The 23848-nt window shown below is 43.5% G+C and overlaps 1 protein-coding gene across 1 annotated transcript; it reads right to left on the bottom strand.

The window, feature by feature from the left end:
- Positions 1–597: 597 nt before the first annotated feature.
- Hykk (hydroxylysine kinase) lies at positions 598–23406 on the bottom strand. Its single transcript, XM_041638581.1, has 5 exons — positions 23311–23406; positions 19738–20088; positions 17907–18046; positions 10457–10640; positions 598–3502 (listed from the first exon to the last, which is right to left on the bottom strand). The coding sequence occupies exons 2-5, from the start codon at positions 20084–20086 to the stop codon at positions 3042–3044; spliced, it is 1134 nt and encodes a 377-aa protein (XP_041494515.1). The 5' UTR covers positions 20087–20088; positions 23311–23406; the 3' UTR covers positions 598–3041.
- Positions 23407–23848: the final 442 nt, after the last annotated feature.

Raw genomic sequence — 23848 nt, 5'->3', positions numbered from 1 at the left:
GGAGTTAGAGGTGGATTGGAGGTAGGAGGGAAGAGCGTAGTCTGCGGAAAGTGGAACCAAGTTCGTCGTACACTTTGCTACACTTTGCGCTACACTTTCTGTTTCTCTTCCGGACCGTCCTAACGAAGCCCAGCGTAGCGACTATAGACAGAACCGAATCACTTGCTATTCCAACCTTGCCCCTTAACAGCTTTTCCTTCATCCTACCCTGAAGCCTCATTTTCTCCTCTCTCTGATCCAGCTCTTTCATTGGGAGAATTTCTCTTCATCCATCCCGCCTTTCTTACCTGGTTTCTGTGCTCATGTTGGGGTTGACTGTGCCTGGTTTAATATTGAAGTCATCTCAGCCCACTGGACAGGGCTTTATCCTCTGTGTAGGGTGCAAAATGATTTGGATCTGTTTTTGTTGTTGTTTGTTTTGTTTTTAAAGGGGGGAAGCTTAGAAATTAGTGGCATGTAGTCTGGGCCTGGCCAGTACTCAGCAGGCAGAGGTAGCAAGTTCAGGGCCAACCTGGTTTGCCCTGTGAATCCCAAGTCAGCCAGGGTTGCATAGGGAGACTGTCTCAAAAATGAGAGAAAAAAATAGTAAAATATCCATACAGTGCAGCAGATATTTATTATAACAGAAATCAGCAATATTTGCATTAGGAATTTAGTGAAGGGAATCCTCGTTAGCAAGAACAATCCAGAGAGAAACTGCAGGTTCCACTGTATAACAGGATGAACGCTGGTCTGGAGTAAGCCGAAGTTTCAGTCCGTTTTTCTGGTCCCTAGTTTCCTGATTAGCCAAGTAAAACAAAAATCTTAAATGTGAGAATCCCAAGTGTTTCACATGTGAGCGATCTCATTTGTTCTCGTTCTCTCCATCTCTCTCTCTCTCTCTCTCTCTCTCTCTCTCTCTGTGTGTGTGTGTGTGTGTGTGTGTGTGTGTGTGAACAGGAGAGGAGAGGCAAAAGAAGTATGGGATTCTGTAGTAATTAGGAGCAAGGATCAAAACCCAAAGACCTAATTTAAGATCTAAGCCTGGGCTCTCTTTTGAGTCTATTAATTCAGCTTTTAAAGGCTCTATTTTCAGACTATCTGTATAATTCTGTTCTGGATTAAATAATGTTCAATAAACATCGGTGATAATATATATACTGAACAACTTATGGCGCAGGAAAGAGGGCTGCTTCAGATTGTTGACCTAAGATTCTGATTTGTTAAAGCAGCAGGGCTCACTGGATATGGCAATGAGAAAAGCAAGCAGCATGTCACACCAGGATTTTGAGCTTAGGTAACCTGGAATCTGATCCATTATTTAGTAACTATTTATTGTGCCTCTGCTATGTGCGGAGTCTATGCTAAGAGCGTGTCATATTCTCTTACAAAACCTGAACTCTCTGGCATAGGTACAACCATTACCTTGATTTTACAAAACCCTAACCCTAACTCTCTGGGATAGGTACAGCCATTACTTCAGCTTTACAGAAAAGAAATCACAACATAGAGAAGTTAAAAATGAATTCCAAGTAAACTCAGAGAAATGCCTAGCTTGGGAAATTTAGACAGGTCGATAGGCAGACAGACAGACAGACAAGCAATTACAGTATCATGGCCTACTCACACAGACAGATAAGCACTGATGAGGTGTGTGAATGGCCAGGGTTCTGACCTGAGCCATCTGTAGAAAGCGTGGTTAAACCAAAAAAAATGGACCAAGTGTGGTGGACACGCCTACAGTCCCAGCTACTGGCTTGGTTGCATGAAGCAGGATTATCACTTGAGTCCAGCATGGACAACACAGTGGAATCCGGTCTAAACATAGAAAAGAAGCCCACCCTACAAGAATAAGTAAATAGCCACTTACATTAGAGTCATGGAAAGAAACCATTTCATTTCATTTCACTAACTCTACAGATTCCTATAAAAAGACAATCAGTTATAGAGAATGAAGAGCATCTGGTGTAAGGCTAGGGGCCTACACTGGGAGGCTGAACAGGACTGTGAGAACCAAGGGGCTGAAGACCAGCCTGAGCAGTGTAGGGAGCACCCATCTGCTGAGGATCCTTGCTGCTGTCGGGGTTAATGGCCTTGCCTGGATGTCTTCATTTGCTTCCACGCAGTTCCGCTGTTGTCTAATGTCGACCTCTGGATCGAGCTTCCCAGTAGCTCTCAATGTTCTGAAGTGTTTTCCCCTACGGCACCATAGCATCTTTCCTCTGGCGTGCGTTCATCTTGTGAATGTGTCCAAAGACTCTTCTGTGGGAAAGGCACTCTCACAGGTGCAAGGAGAGACACACAGACATAAGTGTCTCATGGCTCTACAATGGTCATATTGACAGGCTAGATGAGCAGATAAGACAGCGAAATGCTATGGTAAAGACAGAATCCCATGGGATGCTAGGGAGGTGAGGTCAGAGTACATACAGTTAGTGTTGTGTAGACTAGGTGTTTAAAATATGTGGATTATTTAAAATATATAAATATAGTTTACATATGTATTCCTTTCACAGTTTAGTTATTGATTTGCCGGGTGGTGGCGGCGCACGCCTTTAATCCCAGCACTCGGGAGGCAGAGGCAGGCGGATCTCTGTGAGTTTGAGGCCAGCCTGGTCTACAAGAGCTAGTTCCAGGATAGGCACCAAAGCTACATAGAAACCTTTTCTCAAAAAAACCAAAAAAAAAAAAATTATTGATTTAAGGCCTGGAATAGACTTTAAGAAACTGATTACAAATCATATATAATTATGCATGATTGAAAGAAAAGACAAACAAAGCCCACAGAAAGACATGCTTACTTGTGTGTTTTTCTCGTCTAGTGCTGAGGTTAAGCCCAGGGCCTTGCACACTAGGAAAGAGTTCTATCTAAATGTAGTACTTTCTTAAGAGTAGAAGGTAGTCCTAAGGTTGCTGTAAAAACTAGACCTTCCTTCGCCTCTTCATATTCGGCATGGATTTGTTTTACCATTTCATTTTTAATTCTGCAGGAAAATCCTTCATGAATTTGATCTGGACCTAACTGAGTTTTGATTGCCAAGGAAATACAAACTTGTCTCCGGTCACGTGGAGATCCCGGATTCATAGGACTTGGCAGTTTCGAACCAGATTTCTTCTACAGCCTTCTGGCCCATGTCGAACATCTGCTGTAAATGCTTCCACCCCGTTTTTGCTGTAACCATGAGGTACTCTCTGTTCTCCGGGTACAGCTGGCAGGAGTACTCAGCCATGACAAGAGACTGACTGAAGCGACTGCAGACAAGGAGAAACAGTGCGCTCCTCTCCACAGCCGTCAGAGGGATCACGCTTTCAAACCCTGCAAGGATGTGGCCTCCGACTTGTATGGGGTTTGTGCTTTCAATCATCATGTACATAATGGTGATTGCCACTTCAAAGACATAGTAGCCATAGCTCATGTCACCAAAGTCTAAAATCCCAGAGACTCGATACACAGCATCTCCAGAGGCTGGCTCGCTGGAGTCTACTAAGATGTTATGGTCGTTAAGATCACCATGATTGATACCTGAAATTAGAAAAATCACATAAAAAGTTATTTAACATGCCAACTCATTCTCTTTCTATCTAAAGCAAAGCCATCTAAAGAATTTGACGAGAAAAAAAAAGAACAAACTCTATTTTCTTAAAGCCATTTTCCCTGGAAAGGAACAGGCAGAGTTTTGGCTCCTTTGCTCTTGTTTCTCACCAGTGCAGAGGGTAAGGCTGAGACTGCAGTGCTTGCAAACACCCTGGAGGACTGCTCAAAGCCAGAGATGTTTAAAAGGAACAGGAGCACATTCATATCATTACAGGAAGCAGAGTCTTACATGGAACATATGCACCTTTATTTATAGCTAGGCTTCAACACGTCCTGATAGCCCTCGTGTGATGATGCACACCTTGTATCCCAGACTCAGGAGGCAGAGGCAGACAAATCTCTGTGAGTTCAAGATCAACTTGGTCTACATACAGAGTTTCGGGCCGGCCAGGGCTGTAGAAAGAGAGAGACCCTGTCTCAAAACCAAAAATAAACCAGAAACTGAAAGTGTTTAGAAAATGTTATAGCAATTTGACATCCGAGAACATGATACATGGCCTGATTGGTTATATCTAGTGTAGTTAGCTGCATGTGGTCCAAGCTCTGACCCAGGCATACACAGTAGAACCATGCATCAAACTTTAATATGTTGGGAAAACAGAAAACCCCTAACTTGTCTTTATCGTGGGCAGTTTGAAAAACACTGATTGAAGCTACTGTCTAGAATTTCAATACTGTCAGTTTGTTTCCAGCAACCAAGCACTGAGACCCAGATACCTTATAACTAGGTGATACAGAACATGTCTTTTTAACTTACAAATGTATTCTTTTTTTAATATTTATTTATTTATTATGTATACAATATTCTGTCTGTGTGCATGTCTGCAGGCCAGAAGAGGGCACCAAACCTCTTTACAGATGGTTGTGAGTCACCATGTGGTTGCTGGGAATTGAACTCAGGACCTTTGGAAGAGCAGGCAATGCTCTTAACCTCTGAGCCATCTCTCCAGCCCTACAAATGTATTCTTGAAGCGGAATCTGAATCTGTAGCCAAAACTGGCATAAATCTCATGACAGTCTTTTCGCCTGGGTCTCCCATGTGTGGGGAGTAGAGGTGTGAGCCACCATGCTCAGCTTAACTTCCATATGGTTAGGTTTACCTAAATTACGCTTAATTAACATGTATCACAGTAATACCAATGAACACTATTGTAAACCATAGATTCTATTTATTTATTATGTATACAGTGTTTTGCTTTCGCGTATCCTTGCAGGCCAAAAGAAGGCAGCAGACCTCATTACAGATGGTTGTGAGCCACCATGTGGCTGCTAGGAATTGAACATGGGACTACTGGAAGAGCAGCCAGTGCTTTTAACCTCTGAGCCATCTCTCCAGCCCCTAAACCATAGGTTTTAAATTACACATTTCTGAAATAGGAATGCAGCATAGAATTAATTCAAAATATAGTAAAATTAGACAGAAATACAAGGGACAAACAGAAAATCCACACCACAGTAAGAGATTACAGCAAGTAATCTTAGTGATGATGGAGGAAGGTCATTGGCTAATAAAGGCACTGCCCTGGCCCATTTTATTGGTTAGAGGATAGGTGGGAGGAGAAAACAGGACAGAACACTGGGAGGAAGAGGAAGTGAGGTCAGAGACTTGACAGCTCTCCTCTAGGGAGCAGACGCCTGAGAGAGACGCCATGCCCTGCTCCCGGGATGAAGCTCCGACCCAGGATGGACTAGGCTAGAATCTTCCCGGTAAGACCGGTTCTCACAGATTATTAGAGATGGGTTGATCGGGATGTGAGAATTAGCCAGTAAGGGCTAGGGCTAAAGGGCCAAGCAGTGTTTAAAAGAATACAGTGTCTGTGTAATTATTTGGGGGCATAAGCTAGCCATGTGGGCGGCCGGGTGTGGGGGACGCAGCCCTGCCGCCCCATATTACTACATATGGCGCCCACAAGGACAACTGAATCCACAGAAAGCCTGAAAAAGCTTGGGAAAGAGTAAAGCATGTTTTCTTGATAGTGACAATTTCTCGGATCTACTCTGCTTGCTAGAGGCAAGCAAGCGCCTCATCTGAGAGAGGCTTCCTGACTCAGCTTTAGCTGCAAAACCCTGCAGCTCATCAAGAGGTCCTGCCACGAAACACTTAAACTGTGTTGACGAAAAGCTGAACACATGCTTTTCGGTTTTCAGCCATAGCAGGAAAAAAGCTGTGCCGTTTAAAAATGCCGGCTTTCTGGGCCATCCTGCCAGGGCAAACTCTGACTGTTTGAGGCAGGAGGGCCGGCTACCGAGAGAGGACTTGAGTGTTGTCTGTTGTAGCTCACTTGCTGGCAGGGACCTTGAAATGCCATACACAGTTGTTGCAGTAAACATGGCTACAGCCTGTATATCCGCCACGAGGCTGGAAAGCTAAGGAATGGACTGGATCCAGCCTGCAAAGCCACGCCTTTAATCCTACTGATATTGCTTGGTAAATTAAAGACTCGTGTGGTCAGAAAAAGAGAGATATACAGTAAAGAGAGATTCAAAGACAGAGAAAATTTCTGAATGGTTTACAGTGTGTTAAAAATATATGCAGACTAAAAGTTGAAGTTCTTGAAGTAAAAAACAAAAAAAGGAAGAGAGTTGTTATGTGTGTTAGCACACGCCTTTAATCCCAGTACCTAGAAGGCAGAGGCAAACAGATCTCTGTGAGTTCAAGGTGTAGTAGTGTACACCTTTAATCCCGAATGCCTGGGAGGCAGAGACAGGCGGATCTCTGAGAGTTCAAAGACAGCCTGGTTTACAGAGTTACTTCAGGTCAAAGATACAGAGAACCTGTCTCAAAAAACAAAGAGTTAAAAGTAAAAATAAACTAAATAGAGGTTAAAACAAAGCTGCACAAAGATGGAAAATACACAGAGACTTTTGATACTGTATGCTATTATGCTCTCTTTGAATTGTTTAAATGCTGAGGAAGGAGCAACAGATGCTAAAAGATATTTATTGATAAATGCTGCTGAACTAATCCGACATAGATATTTTGATGCCTTAACTTTGAAATTTGGATCTAAGGACATGATGCTTTGGAAAGGAGTTTCTTATTTTGTTTTCACAGAGGATGAGACACTGTTCATTTCTTCTATTCCGATTTGGTATGATGGACCACGCCCTCCTGAAGGGTTGCAGTGAACATCTTCAGAAAATTGCTTCGCTCAACTGCCAACTGAGATGAAACTAGCACACAGGTTATACCATGAAAGACCTAATTAACGACGCCCCCATTCAGCAGGAAGCAGTTTGGAGAGAAAAAACTGCGCCCATGTTCCCAAATATGGTTTATAAACGTCCTTTTACATTTAAAGGGGGATATGATATAGATATGAATAATTTACATTAGTATAGATTTTGCTTTATTGATAGAAATTTAAGGTCAATTTTGTTATATGTATAAGTGTTTCTGATTTTGATTAAGGTATTGTGATTGTGTAGTTCATTTAAATATGTACTGTATAATTGAGAAATATAGGTTGTTAATGGATAATCATCAATAATAGTAAAGCTTGTAGTCATGTTAGTTAGATTTTCTAGATATATAGAGATATATTTTAGATAGACATTCTTCGTGTCTTTCAAAGATTACAGAATAGGACATTTAATGTTTTAATAACTGAGGACTTTTCATGACAATGAGACACTCTGCTCCTGGCAGCACCAATCTACTTCCATAGGAAGATGGGCATCGAAGAGGCACCTTATGGGGTTTGATAGCCATTTGGGCAAGAAACTGCTCTTGCCTGGACTATTGCATAAACTGGAAACAGAGAACCCGCAGAGAGAGGACTACTGAACTTGCCTAAGGTGAGATGATCTTTCGGGGTTCCTGATTCATGAAAAAGTCTGCGAGACATTCTGCAGGACACAACAGATAGTGACTGAACTGACTTTGAATTTTCCTGCTATATGGAAATGTCTGCTGGATACCATGGGCCTGAAGGCTGAAGATGGATGCCCCAACGGTACAGAGGAACTTTGGGTGACTGTCCAGGCAGCGAGATGTCTCTGTCATTTCTATAGTTTAAAAGTTGCTTTTTTCTTGTTTGCTTAGGTAGTATTGTATCTTTCTGGAGTCTTTGATGGAGTTAAGAATAGTTAGTTATAGTTATAGTTTTCCTTAGTTATGATAAAGATTATTGTAACTTTTAATTGATAACTGTTTTGTTATATGTAATTTTGCTATGTTAAAGCCTTTTTTTTTTTGTTTAAACCGAAAAAGGGGAAATGATGGAGGAAGGTCATTGGCTAATAAAGGCACTGCCCTGGCCCATTTTATTGGTTAGAGGATAGGTGGGAGGAGAAAACAGGACAGAACACTGGGAGGAAGAGGAAGTGAGGTCAGAGACTTGACAGCTCTCCTCTAGGGAGCAGACGCCTGAGAGAGACGCCATGCCCTGCTCCCGGGATGAAGCTCCGACCCAGGATGGACTAGGCTAGAATCTTCCCGGTAAGACCGGTTCTCACAGATTATTAGAGATGGGTTGATCGGGATGTGAGAATTAGCCAGTAAGGGCTAGGGCTAAAGGGCCAAGCAGTGTTTAAAAGAATACAGTGTCTGTGTAATTATTTGGGGGCATAAGCTAGCCATGTGGGCGGCCGGGTGTGGGGGACGCAGCCCTGCCGCCCCATATTACTACAGTTGTGAGGAGAGACAAAAGTGATCGGAAAAAGATACCGAAAATTTCAACAACCTGGGAGACAAACCTGACTGAATGGGCATACACCCCAAAATTACAGATATAGCTTCACTTTAATCAAACATGGAACTTTTATTTTATTTTAATATTTATTTATTTATTATGTATACAATATTCTGCCTGTGTGTATGCCTGCAGGCCAGAAGAGGGCACCCAACCCCATTACAGATGGTTGTGAGCTACCATGTGGTTGCTGGGAATTGAACTCAGGACCCTTGGAAGAGCAGACAATGCTCTTAACCTGTGAGCCATCTCTCCAGCCCCCAACGTGGAACTTTTATAAAAATGTAACAAACATCATATCATAAAGTATTTAAGATAAATGTCAATGACTAAAATCATATAGACTTGTCCTGTTCAAATTAATAGCCACTAACCACAGATGGCCATTTCAATTCATGAGATTTGAGCCTGGAGAGAAGGCTCAGCAGTTAAGAATACTGACTGCTCTTCCAGAGGACCTGGGTTCAATTCTCAGAACCCAAACGGTAGCTCATAACTGTCTATAACTCCAGCTCCAGGAGATCTAACACTCTTATACAGACATTTATGCAGACAAAATACCAGCGCATGTGAAATAAAACAAATAATTATTTTTAAAAAGATTAAATAACGTGAAATGGCTCAGTTCTTTTGTTACACAAACCATATTTCAAGTATTCACTAACCACATGAAGACTGTTTTACTGAACAATACAGATATACTTTTACTTTATTTATTTATTTATCCTATTGGCCAATAGTGATATGTAGTGTGTTTTATTTCGGAGTGTTTGTTTATTGGTTTGTTTGTTTAGAACAGAATTTCTCTATGCTGTCCTAGAACTCCCTATGGTGACCAGGCTGGCTTCAGACTCACAAAGATCCTCCTGTCTTTGCCTCCCAAGGCTCAGATTAAAGGCATATGGCACCATGCCTGACTAACATGTTTCTTAATCAAAATGCAATTACAACTGAAATCAGCAATGAAAAGATAACTAAAAACTTCATCATATTATGGAGGAAATAACTTATATCTCTAAATATTATGAAAAGAAGATGTTCAAAAATGAGTTACAAAATATCTAAAACTAAATGAAAATTATGTATTAGGACTTGGTGTGCACAGTTTCTCTTATAGCTGTAGATAGCTATATTTCCAAAAACAGTTCAAACGTTCTCTGACTAAGACACCCAGGCAGGCTGATGAAAAGAGGCTTCAGCAACTGTGGAGATCACGTAACGGGAGCGGCAGAAAACAAACAGCACAGTAAGAGACAAAGCAGGCGGAATAATCTAATATCACCTCCCTGCTTGGACAGAAAATGAGCCAAACAAAAGCTGGCTCCCATATTTTCTAGTTTAAAAGCAATAGAACTGACTGCTACCGGGTACAGGATTTCTCACTGTGGAAATGAAATGTCCTATAATTAGATATTCAACGTCTGCACAACCCTGTGGATATATAAAATCGTGGAATTGTACAAATAAAGGGATACGTTGTGTCTTCAGTGACTCATATCCCAATAAAGCTGTAAAAGAATAATGGGAAATATTATCTTCAATTTTAAAAGGACTAACAACATATTCTTTGATAAATAATAAATATCTCAGAATAAACTTTGCTTTTTGAAACATGCTCTTAGCATATGTCCCAGGCTGGCCTCAGGTTCCCAATCTATCTTCCTGTCTCAGCCTTCGAAGGACTGGAATTGAGGTTGTGGCCCACTATCCCTAGTTAGAATAGGTTTTTATAAAGTCTAAAGCCAAACGGTGCCTTTTCCAAATAAACAAACTTTAAATTTGAATATCAGTATAAAAAGAACTGGGCGTGTTGGCACATGCCTTTAACCCCAGCACTGGGAGGCAGAGGCAGAGACAGATGGGTCTCTGTGAGCTTGAGTTCAGCCTGGTCTACATAATAAGTTCCAACACACATGCGCGCACACACACCCTCACATGCTCACACACATACACACACACACTCACAAAAAAAGAGGAGGAGGAAGGAAAGCTAAGGAAAACAGCTTCCACATTTGTAACAAAATGGGTGCAGGTCATCACAAATCAAGTCTACACTTAGTTAATTTCATGTCTGTAGTCCAAATAAGGGCAAGGAATCTAAGTTGTGCCTCCATGTTTTCCTGACAGTATAAAACTTGCCAGTTTAGAGGTTGAGAAAAATACATACTTTGATTGGGAAAATACTCACATTCTCGAAAATGACTTAATTTGGTCATTACTTTTTCCTTGAACAACTGAATGACCTGTTCAACAATCTCCCGGTTTCGATTCTGGCTTAGAGCACCCATGTATTTCTCCAGAAGAGGGATATTTTTCAGATTCCAGATGAAGTTCTCCCGATGAAGAAGAGTTAACTTCGGATGACGAAATTCCTAGATGAAAAGCAAGAAACAGGAGAGGATGTAGCTTAGGCGGTAGAATGCACAACGCCCTACCTGGATCCAGTAAAAACTAGGCATGATAGCATTTGCCTGCAAACCCAGCCCCTGAGAGGTGGATATAGGAAGATCAGAAGCTCAGAATCATCCTTGGCCACATAGTGAGTCTGGGCCTGCCTCAAAAATAGAAAAAAGTAAATAAATAATTTTTTTAAAAGCAAGAGACAGCCTGTTGACACCTTGACACCCTATATCTCTATGGAGAGATCAGTGTCTTGCCATACTCTCCCCTCAAAAGGTGCCTATAGGAGGCAGATGGCACTCTCTTATGCCAACTGTCCTGCCTCATTTATGGTAACCCATAAAGCAAGGTGGATGAAGTGACACCTCTTAAAATCCAGCCTCATGTGGGGTTCCCCTCTGTATGCTGTGAATACCATTGGTGAATAAAGAAAACTTCCTTGGCCTACTGATAGGGCAGAATTTAGATAGGTGGGGAAAAACTAAACTGAATGCTGGGAGAAAGAAGACAGAGGCAGAGAGAAGCCAAGTAGCTCTGCTGGAGACAGACGCTGGAACTTTACCCAGTAGGTCACAGCCACGTGGTGATACACGGATTACTAGAAATGGGTTAAATTAAGATATAAGTGTTAGTAAATAAGAAGCTAGAGCTAATGGGCCAAGCAGTGACTTAAATAATATGGTTTCTGTGTGATTACTTCAGGTTTGAGCTGCCGGGACAGTCAGGAAACAAACAAGCGAACTTCTTACAACACCAGCCCTTGGAAGGTTGAGGTCAGAGGACCTTTCTTTTAAGGCTAATATCTCTCTTTCTTTATAAATCCACAAAATATTAAGTCCCTTTTTATTTGATCAAGACCTTACAGTTTTAGGATCATAGTTTCATTTTACTTGATCTTCATTGGTGTGAAGACAATTTTTTCCTTGTTTTAACTTTTTTTGAGACAGGGTCCTACATAGCCCACTCTGGCCTTGAACTCCCTATGTATTTAAGGGTGACTTTGAACTCCTGATCCTCCTGCCTTCACCTCCCAAATGTACTAGAATTAGAAGCATATGTCACTGTGTTGGGTTCTTAGAAAGGGATTTCTAACTAGTGTTTTATGGTGGTTTGAGAGAAAACGGCCCCCAAAGGGAGTGGCACTATTAGGAGGTGAGGCCTTGTTGGAGGAAGTGTGTCACTGTGCAGGTGGGCTTTGAGGTCTCTTCTCTCAAGTTTCACTCAGTGTGATCGTCAGTTGACTTCCTGCTGCCTTCTGGTCAAGATGTAGCCAGCTCCACGTCTGCCTGCATTCTGCCATGCTCCCTGTCATGATTATAATGGACTGAACCTCTGAAACTGCTGTGAGCCACCACCTCAATTAAATGTTTTCTTTGTAAGAGTTGCTGTGGTCAAGGTGTCTTTTCACAGCAATAAAAACCCTAAGACATGCTTACAAAAGGAATTGGAGGCTGCTCTCAAGATCATGGTGCCTCACACCTGTAATCCAGCATCTAGGAGGCTGAGACAAGAGGATCACTGCAAGTTCAAGGCCACCCTGGCTAGATGTAATGGTTTGAATAAAAATGGTTCCACAGCCCCTTCGGGAGTGACACTTTTAGGAGGTGAGGCCTTGTTGGAGGAAGTGTGTTACTGGGGGTTGGGCTTGAGGTTTCAGAAGCTCAAGCCAGGTCTAGCGGCTCACTGTCTCTTTCTGCTGTCTGCTGATCCAGATGTAGAAGTCTCAGCTCCTTCTCCAGCTCCATGTCAGCCTGTGTGCTGCCATGCTTCCCACCATGACTATAATGAGCTAAAACTCTGAACTGTAAACTAGCCCAATTATATATTTTCCTTTATAAGAATTGCTGTACTGGGCGGTGGTGGCGCACGCCTTTAATCCCAGCACTTGGGAGGCGGAGGCAGGCAGGTCTCTGTGAGTTCAAGGCCAGCCTGGTCTACAGAGTGAGTTCCAGGACAGCTAGGACTGTGACACAGAGAAACCCTGTCTCGGGGGGGGGGGGGGGAGGGGGGGGGCACAGTGAATTCCAGGCCAGCTTGGAAGAGTCTGTCTCTAAAACAAAAAATAGGACCAGTAAGATGACTAACTGGGTCCAGGTGCTTGCTATTAGGTCCAATGACCCGAGTTTTGATCCCTGAATCCCACAAAGTAAGAGAGAACTGACCCTAGAGAATTATCACCTGACCTCTACACTTCTAACACACCACACACACGAGAGAGAGAGAGAGAGAGAGAGAGAGAGAGAGAGAGAGAGAGAGAGAGGTGGGGGAATAAATACTTTTGTTAAGTATCCAAATCAAGAGATCTGTTTTCACCCACTCGTCTCATCTGAACCTGGCCCCTCTGTTATTTCTCAGTGCATCTTCACTCACTTGGTTCCACCACTCTGGCCTCTCCGGAGTCCAGGGGGCCTCAAGGCCTTGGTATATGCTGTTTCTCTCCTCCAGGATGCCCTTTCCACAGTGACGCTAGAGTCTTGCTTCCACTAGGCAAAAAGCACCTCTGTACAGACTTCCTGACCACTCTTAAAATTTCAACCCCTTCTCCAGCATTTCACAGCCCCCTCTATAGGAATATATTCATGGGAGATACTGTCCCTTAAGATGATTTCTTGCCTCTCATATTCACAGCAAATATAAACAGATGGGATTATATCGATCAAAGCTTCAGCATAGGAAACACTCAACAGTCCCTGGGACTGGGGAAATAGTCAGTGCAGTGATCTGATGATAGGCACAGGTCTGTAAACACTAACACTGAGAAATGGAGACAGGAGGATCCCTGGGGCTTGCTGGCCAGACAGTGTAGCCAACAGTGTAGTCAACTTCAGGCTTAGTGAGAGACCTAGCTCCAAGAATAAGGTAGAGGGCAAGTGAGATGGCTTACCTAGAAAGAGTATTTGCCAAGCCCGATGGCTTGAGTTTGAGTCCTGAAATGTAGGAAGAGAGAACTGACTCCTGTAAGTTGTCCTCACTGCAGATTTCTACACATGCACTATGGTATGCATGGCCACACACACACAGACATGCATGAACGCATGCACACACACAACATGAAAAGTTAAATAATAACAAAAAGATGGAACGCAATCAAGAAAGACATTGACGTCAACCTCTGGCCTTGACAGGCACTTGTGCACGTGTTAGTGCATACCCACACATAAACGAACATATTCACACACAAAGTCAGCGATTTTAATCTCAATCAATAGTTCAGGAAAAAGATGTAGGGGAAGGGCTAGCGTGCAAGATTTGTAAAGAATTAGTAAACTCAAGAACAAGAAAAACAATATAACTCAATTAAAAAATGAACAAAAGACTAGAACAGACATTTTTTTTTTCCCGAAGACAATACAAAAACAGTCAATGGGCACATGAAAAGGTGGTCACGACCAACAACCATCAGGGAACTACAAACTGGAAGCACCATGAGCTATCACTTCACACTCGTGAAAACAGACACGATCAGAAATATGAGTGATAACTAGTGTCGGGAGAGTATAGACAAAGAGAAGCTCTGTATACTGTTGACAAGAGTGTAGTCACTACAGAACACAGCATGGGAAGTTACTAAAGAAATTAAAACCCAAACTACTATAAAGACTTATATAACCGTTACAAAGTTTTTTCTGGATAAAATTAATATATGGAGAAAAATCTTGTAAAAATACACTTAAGCCGGGTATGATGGCCTACACATATAATCCCAGCACTCAGGAAGCAGAAGCACAAGGATTGTTACAAGTTTAAGGCCAACTCAATCTACACTGTTTCAGCCATTGAAACAGCAAGACCTTGTCATGGCGGCTGGAGAGAAGGCTCAGTGGTTAAAAGCACTTGCTGCTCTTGCAGAAGACTGGAGGTCTTTCCCAGCATTCAGGGGATCTAGCTCCCTCTTCTGGCCTCCTCAGGAAACGGCCCATGCAGTACACACAGATGTAGGCAAAACACTCACACATAAACTAAATAAATCTTCAGAAAGACCCTATCATAGCAAATAAAAGTAAAATAACTACTTAAATTCCAGGTATATTGCTATCCATAAGTGGATATTGTGTGTGCGTGGTGTGTGTGCGTGGTGTGTGTGTGTGTACATGGGTACATGACTCACGTGTGCACGTGCATACCTAGACACCAGCACATCTTCCTCAGTTGCTCTTCATTTACTTTACTTTTAAAATTACTTATTTACATGTGCATGTGTGTGCGCATGTGCGCATGGATATATATGTTGCACATATGCATACAAACACCCATAAGAAAATGTGTGTATTTATTGTGCCAGGGCATGAGTGTGGAGGTCTGAGGACAACTTGTGGGAGTCAATTCTTTCCTTCCAGCACGTGGGGCTCAAGCTTGGCGGCAAGAATCTTCACTGCTTAGCATTTTTACCAGACCCCTCCATCTTATTTGTGGAGACAAGGTCTCTAAGTGACCCTGGGACTTCCCTATTTGGCTAGACTGGCTGACAGAGAGCCCCACAGGATCGCCTGCCTCCACCTCCCCAGTGCTGGGAGATACGCTGCCATTCTTCTATGTGGGTATTGGGATCCTAATTCATGTCTTTGTGTTTGTGACAATGGAGTCATCTTCGTACGGCCATAAATGGACATTTTAGTGAACATCCACAAATGGAATTGCTCACACTTAACTGAAAGTGTTTGGATCGACATGCTTAATATGTGTATTACCCAAAGTTCTATGCAATACAATTTTTGTTGAATATGTAAACAGAGTGCAGTAGAAAAAGTTTATAAACACTAAACATCAATTCCAGCGAATGAGATTACTGATAACTTTTAATTTTTCTTTGTAACTTTGCTGGTTTTTTAAATGAGTTACTAAAGTGCTTTTGTTTAACTAGGAAGTAAAGGAATTATTTCTGCTTTGGGATAGCAGGGTCAATTATTGCTGTGTAGATGGTCATATGGCCTTAACATCTGGCCAAGAGGAGTAACAGTTATAAAAGCTAAAGCACTAAACAGAATTTAAATCACTGGCATTAAGTAATGAAAACAAAGTAAAATGAGTTTGTCCCCATTCACTACCTTGACAGAGGACTAAGTGCAGAGAGAAGACCCAGGAAGAGCCCAGAATGTTCAATGAGTTGAAGAAACGGAGCTGAGAGTCCAGGAAGACCAAGGCGTCTAGAGTTTGCAGGACAGACTTCCAAGGTCAGGCTGCAGAGAGAACACCAAGTCCTCCTTGAGAATTTGAAGGATTGGTATATACCCCATGTGCTAAGTCTGCGGAATGGAAGGTCTACAAGGGATTTGATTGGGCACAGAGGTGAGGCCGGGAGCAGTGTCTGCAGCTACCCACCACTCTGGATGTTATAGGATGTTGGGTAGAGAACTCAGAAGGGGCTTGTATTACATAATTCTTAGATTTAAACCCAGGCCTGGTCCCACCTGTCAGAAGTTACATTCAAGATACAAAAGAGTCAAAAGGTTTACAATCAACCTAACTGTGTCTACTCCCGGAAGTTCAGTGAGTACCAAACATGAGAAACACGGAAGCTGGACATGGTCACACATACCCCAAAGGGGAAAAAAGGAAAATGGCCTAAATATGTCAACTAAATGGCAAAGACTCTCGGTTTCTGCTGGGCAGTGGTGCACGCCTTTAACCCCAGTACTTGGGAGGCAGCCGCAGGCAGATCTCTGTGAGTTTGAGGCTACCCTGGTCTACAGAGTGAGTTCTAGGACAGGCAGAGGTGTTACTTGGAGAAATCCTGTCTTGAAAAACAAAAACACAAAAGAAAAAAGAAAGACTCTCAGTTTCTTTGTTTTTAGTCAGGATGTCAGAAAATAGCTAGGCTTGAATTTTCAGCAATCCTCCTGCCTTAGCCTCTTAAGTGCTGGGACTACAGACATATACCACCACGCCTGGTAAACACCGTCAGATTGCATAACAAACAAAAACCCCAAAATAAGACACTAAAATTGTTTTCCTGTAAGGAACATTTCAAGTGTGATGACTGCCCATGGAACAGCACTGTTTTCTGTTCGCTAACTTCGAGCCGACTACAGATACATTAACTGAAGCCCTTGATCAGTTTTCATTAATTATTGATTATCCAACTGCTGAACTAGCGTCCTGGATGTTCCTCACCTTTCTGGCTCTCAGAGTGCTGTAATCTGGTTTTGCAGGTTACTGCCTGTAAGTTACAGTTCCGACTGCTTACTTTCACGGGAGCAGGGGGGGAAGGCCAGGTCTTAGAATGTAGTCTAGGTGCCCCAAACTGAAGAGATTCCTGCATCTGCCTCCCAAGTGTTAGGGACAAACCAACTTCTTACTGTCACAGAACATGTGTCTTAGAATCTGACTCCACCTTATATGTTCAGTTTTATCTCTTGTGCGCCTTATTTATAACCCTTATATATCACAGCCACAGTGAATTACCCGGAGGTTCCGGAACATGGTCCTTCACTGTACTTCATGTGCTCCGTCCTTCACCTGGAAGGTCCTTCTTCCACCTTTCCTATGGCCAATGCACTCCTAACTTTAGAACAAGTTTGGAGTTACTTTTGGACCCTCGTCTTCCAGTGTGTCAAATGTGCAGTGACGGATGGATGTCAGAAATAAAAGCTGAGCAAATACGCTGGGGAGGTTAGCAGGATGCTTGTCTAGCAGGCGTGGAGCTCAAGCTCCAGGGCCATATGAACGAGGCATGGCACATGCCTATGATTCCAGTACTCAGGAGATGGAGGCAGGAGGAGCAGAAGTTCAGGTAATCTTTGGCTACACAGTGAGTTTGGGGCCTGTACTGTATGAGACCTGCCTCAAAAAAACATGAATATATGAAGCACATTGTTCTTAAGAATCTCACTGGCCGGACGATGGTGGCGCACGCCTTTAATCCCAGCACTCGGGAGGCTGAGGCAGGCGGATCTCTGTGAGTTCGAGACCAGCCTGGTCTACAGAGCTAGTTCCAGGACAGGCTCCAAAGCCACAGAGAAACCCTGTCTCGAAAAAACAAAAAACAAAAAACGAAAAAAAAAAAAAAAAGAATCTCACTGCTAGCTAGATGTGGTGTGTGCATATCTTTAATCCTTTAATCCCAGCACTTTTAAGGCAGAGGCAGGAGGATCTCTGTGAATTTGAGGTCAGCTTGGTCTACATATTGAGTTCCAGGCCAGCCAGGGCTAAACAGTGAGATTCTTTCGCAAAGCAAATAAAACAAAAATTATAAGATAAACAAACAAAAATCCCTCACAAAATAAGGCCCCAAATCTTACCTCCAATGTCTTATCCAGCTGGGCAGCTAGCCTTCCTATTTCATATAATTGCTGGTGGCTGACGGCAACCTGGGCTATGGGTCTTCCTGGGAGGTAAGTGAGCATTCTCACCAAGTAGCTTTTGATTTCAGATCCACTGTCTAGATTGAAGGAATGACATATTCTGTCAATCAGTCTTAAGGAAACAATAAAGCTACTTTTTCTTTAGAATTACTATTGAAAGGGAAAGGAATTTCACGGCAAGAAGGAAAGTACACAAAGCTAAGACTATGCTGGAATGTTCTGCAAGGTAGGGCAAAGGGGGTCAAAGCGAACAGAAGGATAAACCATTTACACACTCAAACAGCCCCAACTACGCAGGCCTTCCTTAGCTCCAAGGAGTACCTTGAACCCGCATTTTCATATACACTTGCAATGAAATGAGGAAAACCAGGTGTAAAAAAAGGGCCGTTCCATAAGTCACAGGTTCCTTTGTGGCAAATTGAAGCGCATCTTGTATCTGTAACACAGCTCTACTGTCTATTCCTCAGGGACTGGAGTGGGTCTTTGTTGTTAGGGGCAATACAAATTAAAAACTAATAGATAAACAAGAGAAAAGATGATGGTGCACCTCATACTTAAAAAAAAAATCCAAGAAAAGGGAACACTACTGCATTGCTGGTGGGAATGCAAGCTGGTACAACCCCTTTGGATGTCAGTGTGGCGATTTCTCAGAAAATTAGGAAACAATCTTCCTCAAGACCCAGTAATGCCACCTTGGGTATATACCCAAAGGATGCTCAATCGTGCCACAAGGACATGTGTTCAACTATGTTCATAGCAGCACTGTTTGTCATAGCCAGAACCTGGAAACAACCAAAATGCCCCTCGACCGAAGAATGGATGAAGAAAATGTGGTACATTTACACAATGGAGTACTACACAGCAGAAAAAAGTAACGACAGCTTGAATTTTGCAGGAAAATGGATGGAGCTAGAAAACATTATTTTGAGTGAGGTAACCCAGACACAGAAAGACAATTATCACATGTACTCACTCATAAATGGTTTTTAAACATAAAGCAAAGAAAGCCAGCCTACAAACCACAATTCCAGAGAACTTAGACAACAATGAGGACCCTAAGAGAGACTACATGGAAGTAGAAAGTAGAAAAAGACAAGATCTCCTGAGTAAATTGGGAGTGTGGGGACCTTGGGGGAGGGTTGAAGGGGGGAGGAGAGAGGCAGGGAGGGGAGCAGAGAAAAATGTAGAGCTCAATAAATATCAATAAAAAAATCTATAAAAAAGGAAAAAAATCCAAGAAACTGATCTCGAGCTCCTGCTGGCTAAGCTAGGCATATCTCGGCACTCTTTAAAGGAAAGGGGTCCAGTCCCACAGAGGAGAACCTGCAGCTTTGCGTTCAAGCATTGTACCCGAGGTCACACATGTAGCAATGACAAACCAGGGTTTAAAACGCCTGAAAGCTTGTTTCATGTTCTTTCTACCACACCAAAGCACTAGCGTGTGCAGCCAGTCTAATAAACAAAAAGACGTCCTTGAGGCTGGAGAATGACTGGCGAGTGCCTGCCTAGCATGTGCAGGGGCCTGGGTTCGATCCCTAGCAACACATATAATCTTTTTGCGTTGAATAAGAACAGAAGATATTCTCCGGATTTTCGCAGTTCCCTTAGTTACTATTTAGTGGGACATCTCTAAACAGAAAATTTAAATTTATACTGGATCTCGACACAAACCATTTCCAAACGTTATCTCCACTTGGAATTGTCTTTGATACCACGCTTCTACCTGTAGCCAAAATGCAACAATATGACTGCATCAGGAATCTCTTACCGATGGACATGAGCGAGATCGTGTTGCCTCCTTTAGTTCGGCACACGGAGCCTGTTGGAAATCCAGCCGCTCTCAGAAACATGATGACATGGTTCTGCATTTCAATCAGGTCTGGAGTTTGACTAGACTCCATGCTGCTTATTTTGAGGACATATTCAGCAGGGTCATCGCTAGTGTCTGTGGTTCTTGAAACGTGAACATGAAAGTTTTGGTCGTCATAGCTAGGGAGGGGCCGGATCTTAGAAACTTTGAACCCAAATACTGATTCTACCAGAGAAGAGGCTTGAGCCTCTGTAAAAGTGGGCTTGGTTAAGGCGTGGGACTGCTGACCGTCTTCACTTGACATCATGTCTAGAGGAAAAATGACAGTCAGAAGAGAGACATATTACAATGACAGTTATTTAAATGATTATTCTTAAGACAGACCAGTGTTTCTTTACATTGAATCTATGCTTCTTGATATTTTTTTATATTTATTTATTTATTTATTTATTTATTTATTTATTATGTATACAATATTCTGTCTGTGTGTATGTCTGCAGGCCAGAAGAGGGCACCAGATCTTATTACAGATGGTTGTGAGCCACCATGTGGTTGCTGGGAATTGAACTCAGGACCTCTGGAAGAGCAAGCAATGCTCTTAACCACTGAGCCATCTCTCCAGCCCCCTGCTTCTTGATTTTTATGTGTAACGTTTTTTTGTGTTTTGTTTGATTGTTTGTTTGTTTGTTTGGTTGATTAGTTTTTCGAAACAGGGTTTCTCTGTAGCTTTTGGAGCCTGTCCTGGAACTAGCTCTGTAGACCAGGCTGGCCTTGAACTCACAAAGATCCGCTTGCCTCTGCCTCCCAAGTGCTGGGATTAAAGGCGTATGCCACTACCTCCGGGCTTTATTTGTAACTAATCAAATTAGTGAATGAGATCAAGAAGAAGTCCTCGAAATTGAGAGGTGACTCCGCAGCTAAGAGCACTTGTTTCTCTTTCAGGAGACCTAAGTTTGGTCTCCAGCACTCACAGTAGGTGCCCCTAACACCTGTAACTCGGGTTCCAGGAGGATCTGACACCCTTTCCTGGACTTTGTAGGCATCTGCAGTTAAACACGTGCACCCTAGCCACGCAGAGACATTTAAAAATTAAAACAATATTTAAAAGAAAAGCAAGTTGATGTTCTGTCAGGGCAAAATGGTCCATGTGTATAATCCCAGCACTTGGAAGACAGGGGCTTGGAGGACTGTTTCAAGTCCAGGCCACTTGGTCTACTTTGCAAGTTCTAGGCTGGCCAAGCTGTCTAGGGAGATGTTGTCTCAAACAAAACAGAAGTGGATGTGTTGGCGAGTCAATCCTTGTGTCATAAATTATTTTTAAACTTCCCTCCCAAATTGAAGGGACAATTCTAAGGACAAACACGCTCACAGATGCATTTTTTTAATCATCCAATTCAATCCTTTCTCTTGTCTATCAACTTTACAGGGAAATGTAGGTGCAACAGAATTAAGAGATGTGTCAAAACTAGTACTATGTTCTAAGAACCCAGCTCTGTGGGCTGTGAAGATGGCTCACAGGGTGGGGGACCAATATGTGAGCATGAGGTTTGCATCCACGGCAACCGTAAAAAGCCAGGCTCGATGGCACGTGCCTGCAATTCTAAGTTATTGCATTCTTTCATGTTTTCATTTTTTGGGAAAAGGTTTCATGGCATCATATAGCCTGGACCTTCTGATCCTTCTCTTTTACCGCCCAAAATGCTGAGATTACAGGGAAGTACCATTATGCTTGGTTTATTTGGTGCCGGGGATCAAACGCAGGGCCTCACACACGCCAGGCAAGCACTACACACACCAAGTGAACCACGTCCCCAGCCAAGCTGTTGTATTCTTGACAATCACGTCTCACGTTTACCTTCGACCGTGGTATTTGCTTTTAGAAGCAAGTTAAGCCTTTCAGGTTTTGTTCGCTAACATATTGTCACAAAGATTAAACAGGGTTTCAAAACAATCTTTGCACCTGAAACTTCTGGAAACTAATATATTCTGTCACATTGCCTTTGGCCTTAAGACTTAACAAGGAATTTTAAACATTCCTTCTGAGTATATATATAACATAAGGCCAGTGTTCATAATGTAATGTTAACTGAAGCATTAATTCCAAGGTGAAATCCTTTCCAACTCTGAAAGTATTTACGGGTTTTAAAGCAAACGTGATAGGAATTTGATAGGGAGCTGGGTGTGGTGGGGCACGCCTGTTGTCCCGCCGACCCAGAGAGAGCAACAGAGAACACTACTTGCTGAAAGCCAGTCCAGACTGCCTCTCAGTTCCAGTCTAGACCCGGCTACAGAGGAAGACTCCTCTGGAAAAGAAAAAGTTCTTAAGAGTTGAAAAGACTGTTAAAGGCAACTAGTGAAGGCCAATCTCCAGAAAACGTTCCCACGACCTTAAATGGGGTTTGTTAGGCATCTTTTTGCAGAGCCTTGCTTGCTAAAGCAGGGCAAGGTATTATTGGCAGGTCTGGTCACAAGACAATCTGGTGCACGACACAGGTGCTAAGTTGCAAAAAGTTGTCCAAGTGCCAGCTGCGCTAACAACCTCTGAAACTTCAGCCACGTGGCCTCTCAAAGAGCTCAGCGACGCCTTCTCTAAAAGCCCCTTCTAGCATTAATATCGAAGCTGTTTTTGCTGTTGTGTACCCGAAGAAAAGGCTCACACTGAATCCTGCCACTGCAGCAAATACGCGCAAAGGAAAGTCTTTATCAGAGATTTCCATCTTAACCAAAGGTGCTCCGTGTGTGGAGAGGATGGAGGGCGAATCCAAATCCTATCTAGGTGTTAGTGTACTTCTTGCCAACAACATTTAGCTCCTGAAAAGACTCAAACGGTATGGGCTTCTAACTGGGAGGTTGGCACCATATTCATAATTTTTGTTGAACGAAAGGGGAACGAAGAAGGAGTGGACTTTACACTCTGCACTTTGTGCAAAGTACACCAGAAAAAACCAACAATAAAACCAGAAACCAGCGTTTCCTCTCTTCCTCTCCTAAAGTGTTACAAAGTCCCGTGAACTCTGACCTAGCACTTCTTCCAAGTGGGTGGGTCTTCAGCGACCCTTCTGCTCTGCGCTTCCAAAGCTGGGAAGCAGGCGCTTGCTTTCCCTGCATCTATTTGGTACACCAATGGTTGCCACCACTCGCAGTACACAGGCTGCAGGAACTCTCTCTACACGGTCATTTTCCAAGGGCGATTGGAAGCAGCAGCACCAGCTGCTCCAGTGGGTCTAGCTGCGGAGAAAGGACAACGATGGGAGGGGGGCGACCCATAGCTGGGTTCCCACCCTGTGTCATGTAAGTCCAGGGGAGCCTCTAGGATGGCTTCCATCCCGCATCGTGCAGGCCCGCGAAGGGTGAAAACCTCGGAATTGCGCTCTGAGATTTCAGCCCAGTTGGGGCTGGACAGTGAGCTGCTCGGTCAACAAGCAGCGAGTGTAAGGAGCACCAGGGCGACAGGAGCCACCCGCCCGATTTCAGCGACGTCCCCTTCACGGAGACCCCGGGCTCGTCTAAGCCTCCCCCAGTGCCGCTCACCCGCCGAGACCGGACGTCCCAAGGCAGACCCGCTCTCCTCGTTCAGCAAGCCAGAAGCCACGGTGCTGGAGGTTGAGGATCGACCCGCGGCCGCAAGCCCCGCCCTGCTATTGGATCCGCCCACATTCCGCCACCCAATCAACGCACACTACTGACCGCCCATGCCCAACCCTTTCCCCGCCCCCATCGGAGGGACCCGGCTTATGATTGATTGTCTGCAATTCGGCTCTCTAGTTAGGATTCAGAACTCTTGCTTATGATTGGTCCCCGAGTAGCCATTTAGTAGACTTTGGGCCCTTGGGCGGCGTCTGTCAATTTAGACCCGGTGGGTTTAGTCCCGCATCGACTTAGAGCGCGCCCGTCTGGAAGCTGCCTCTTGAGAGAGCTCACTTCTTGGCTTTCTTTCTTCAATCCTTCCCGCTCTTCCTGGAAGCGCGTCTCCTGGAGGCCATCTTCATAGATCGCGGCCAGAGCTCCATTCTCCCCAGAAGGGAATCCCTAGTCCTGAAACCTCAAGGGTCGGTCCCCCTCTGTGAGC

The sequence above is a fragment of the Microtus oregoni genome, unplaced genomic scaffold (genome assembly GCF_018167655.1).
Source record: "Microtus oregoni isolate MIOR12 unplaced genomic scaffold, Mior012 000055F_ref0000237, whole genome shotgun sequence".
In the NCBI taxonomy this organism is placed as follows: Eukaryota; Metazoa; Chordata; class Mammalia; order Rodentia; family Cricetidae; genus Microtus; species Microtus oregoni.
This window is presented reverse-complemented; position numbering and strand designations above follow the sequence as displayed.

Excerpts from the sequence above, each read along its gene's own strand:
- Hykk (XM_041638581.1), bottom strand. The coding sequence starts at position 20,086 with ATGATGTCAAGTGAAGACGGTCAGCAGTCCCACGCCTTAACCAAGCCC. Across the intron at positions 18,047-19,737 it reads GATCTCGCTCATGTCCATCG|ACAGTGGATCTGAAATCAAA; the intron begins GTAAGAGATTCC and ends CCTTCAATCTAG. Across the intron at positions 3,503-10,456 it reads ATTAAGTCATTTTCGAGAAT|GTATCAATCATGGTGATCTT; the intron begins GTGAGTATTTTC and ends TTCTAATTTCAG.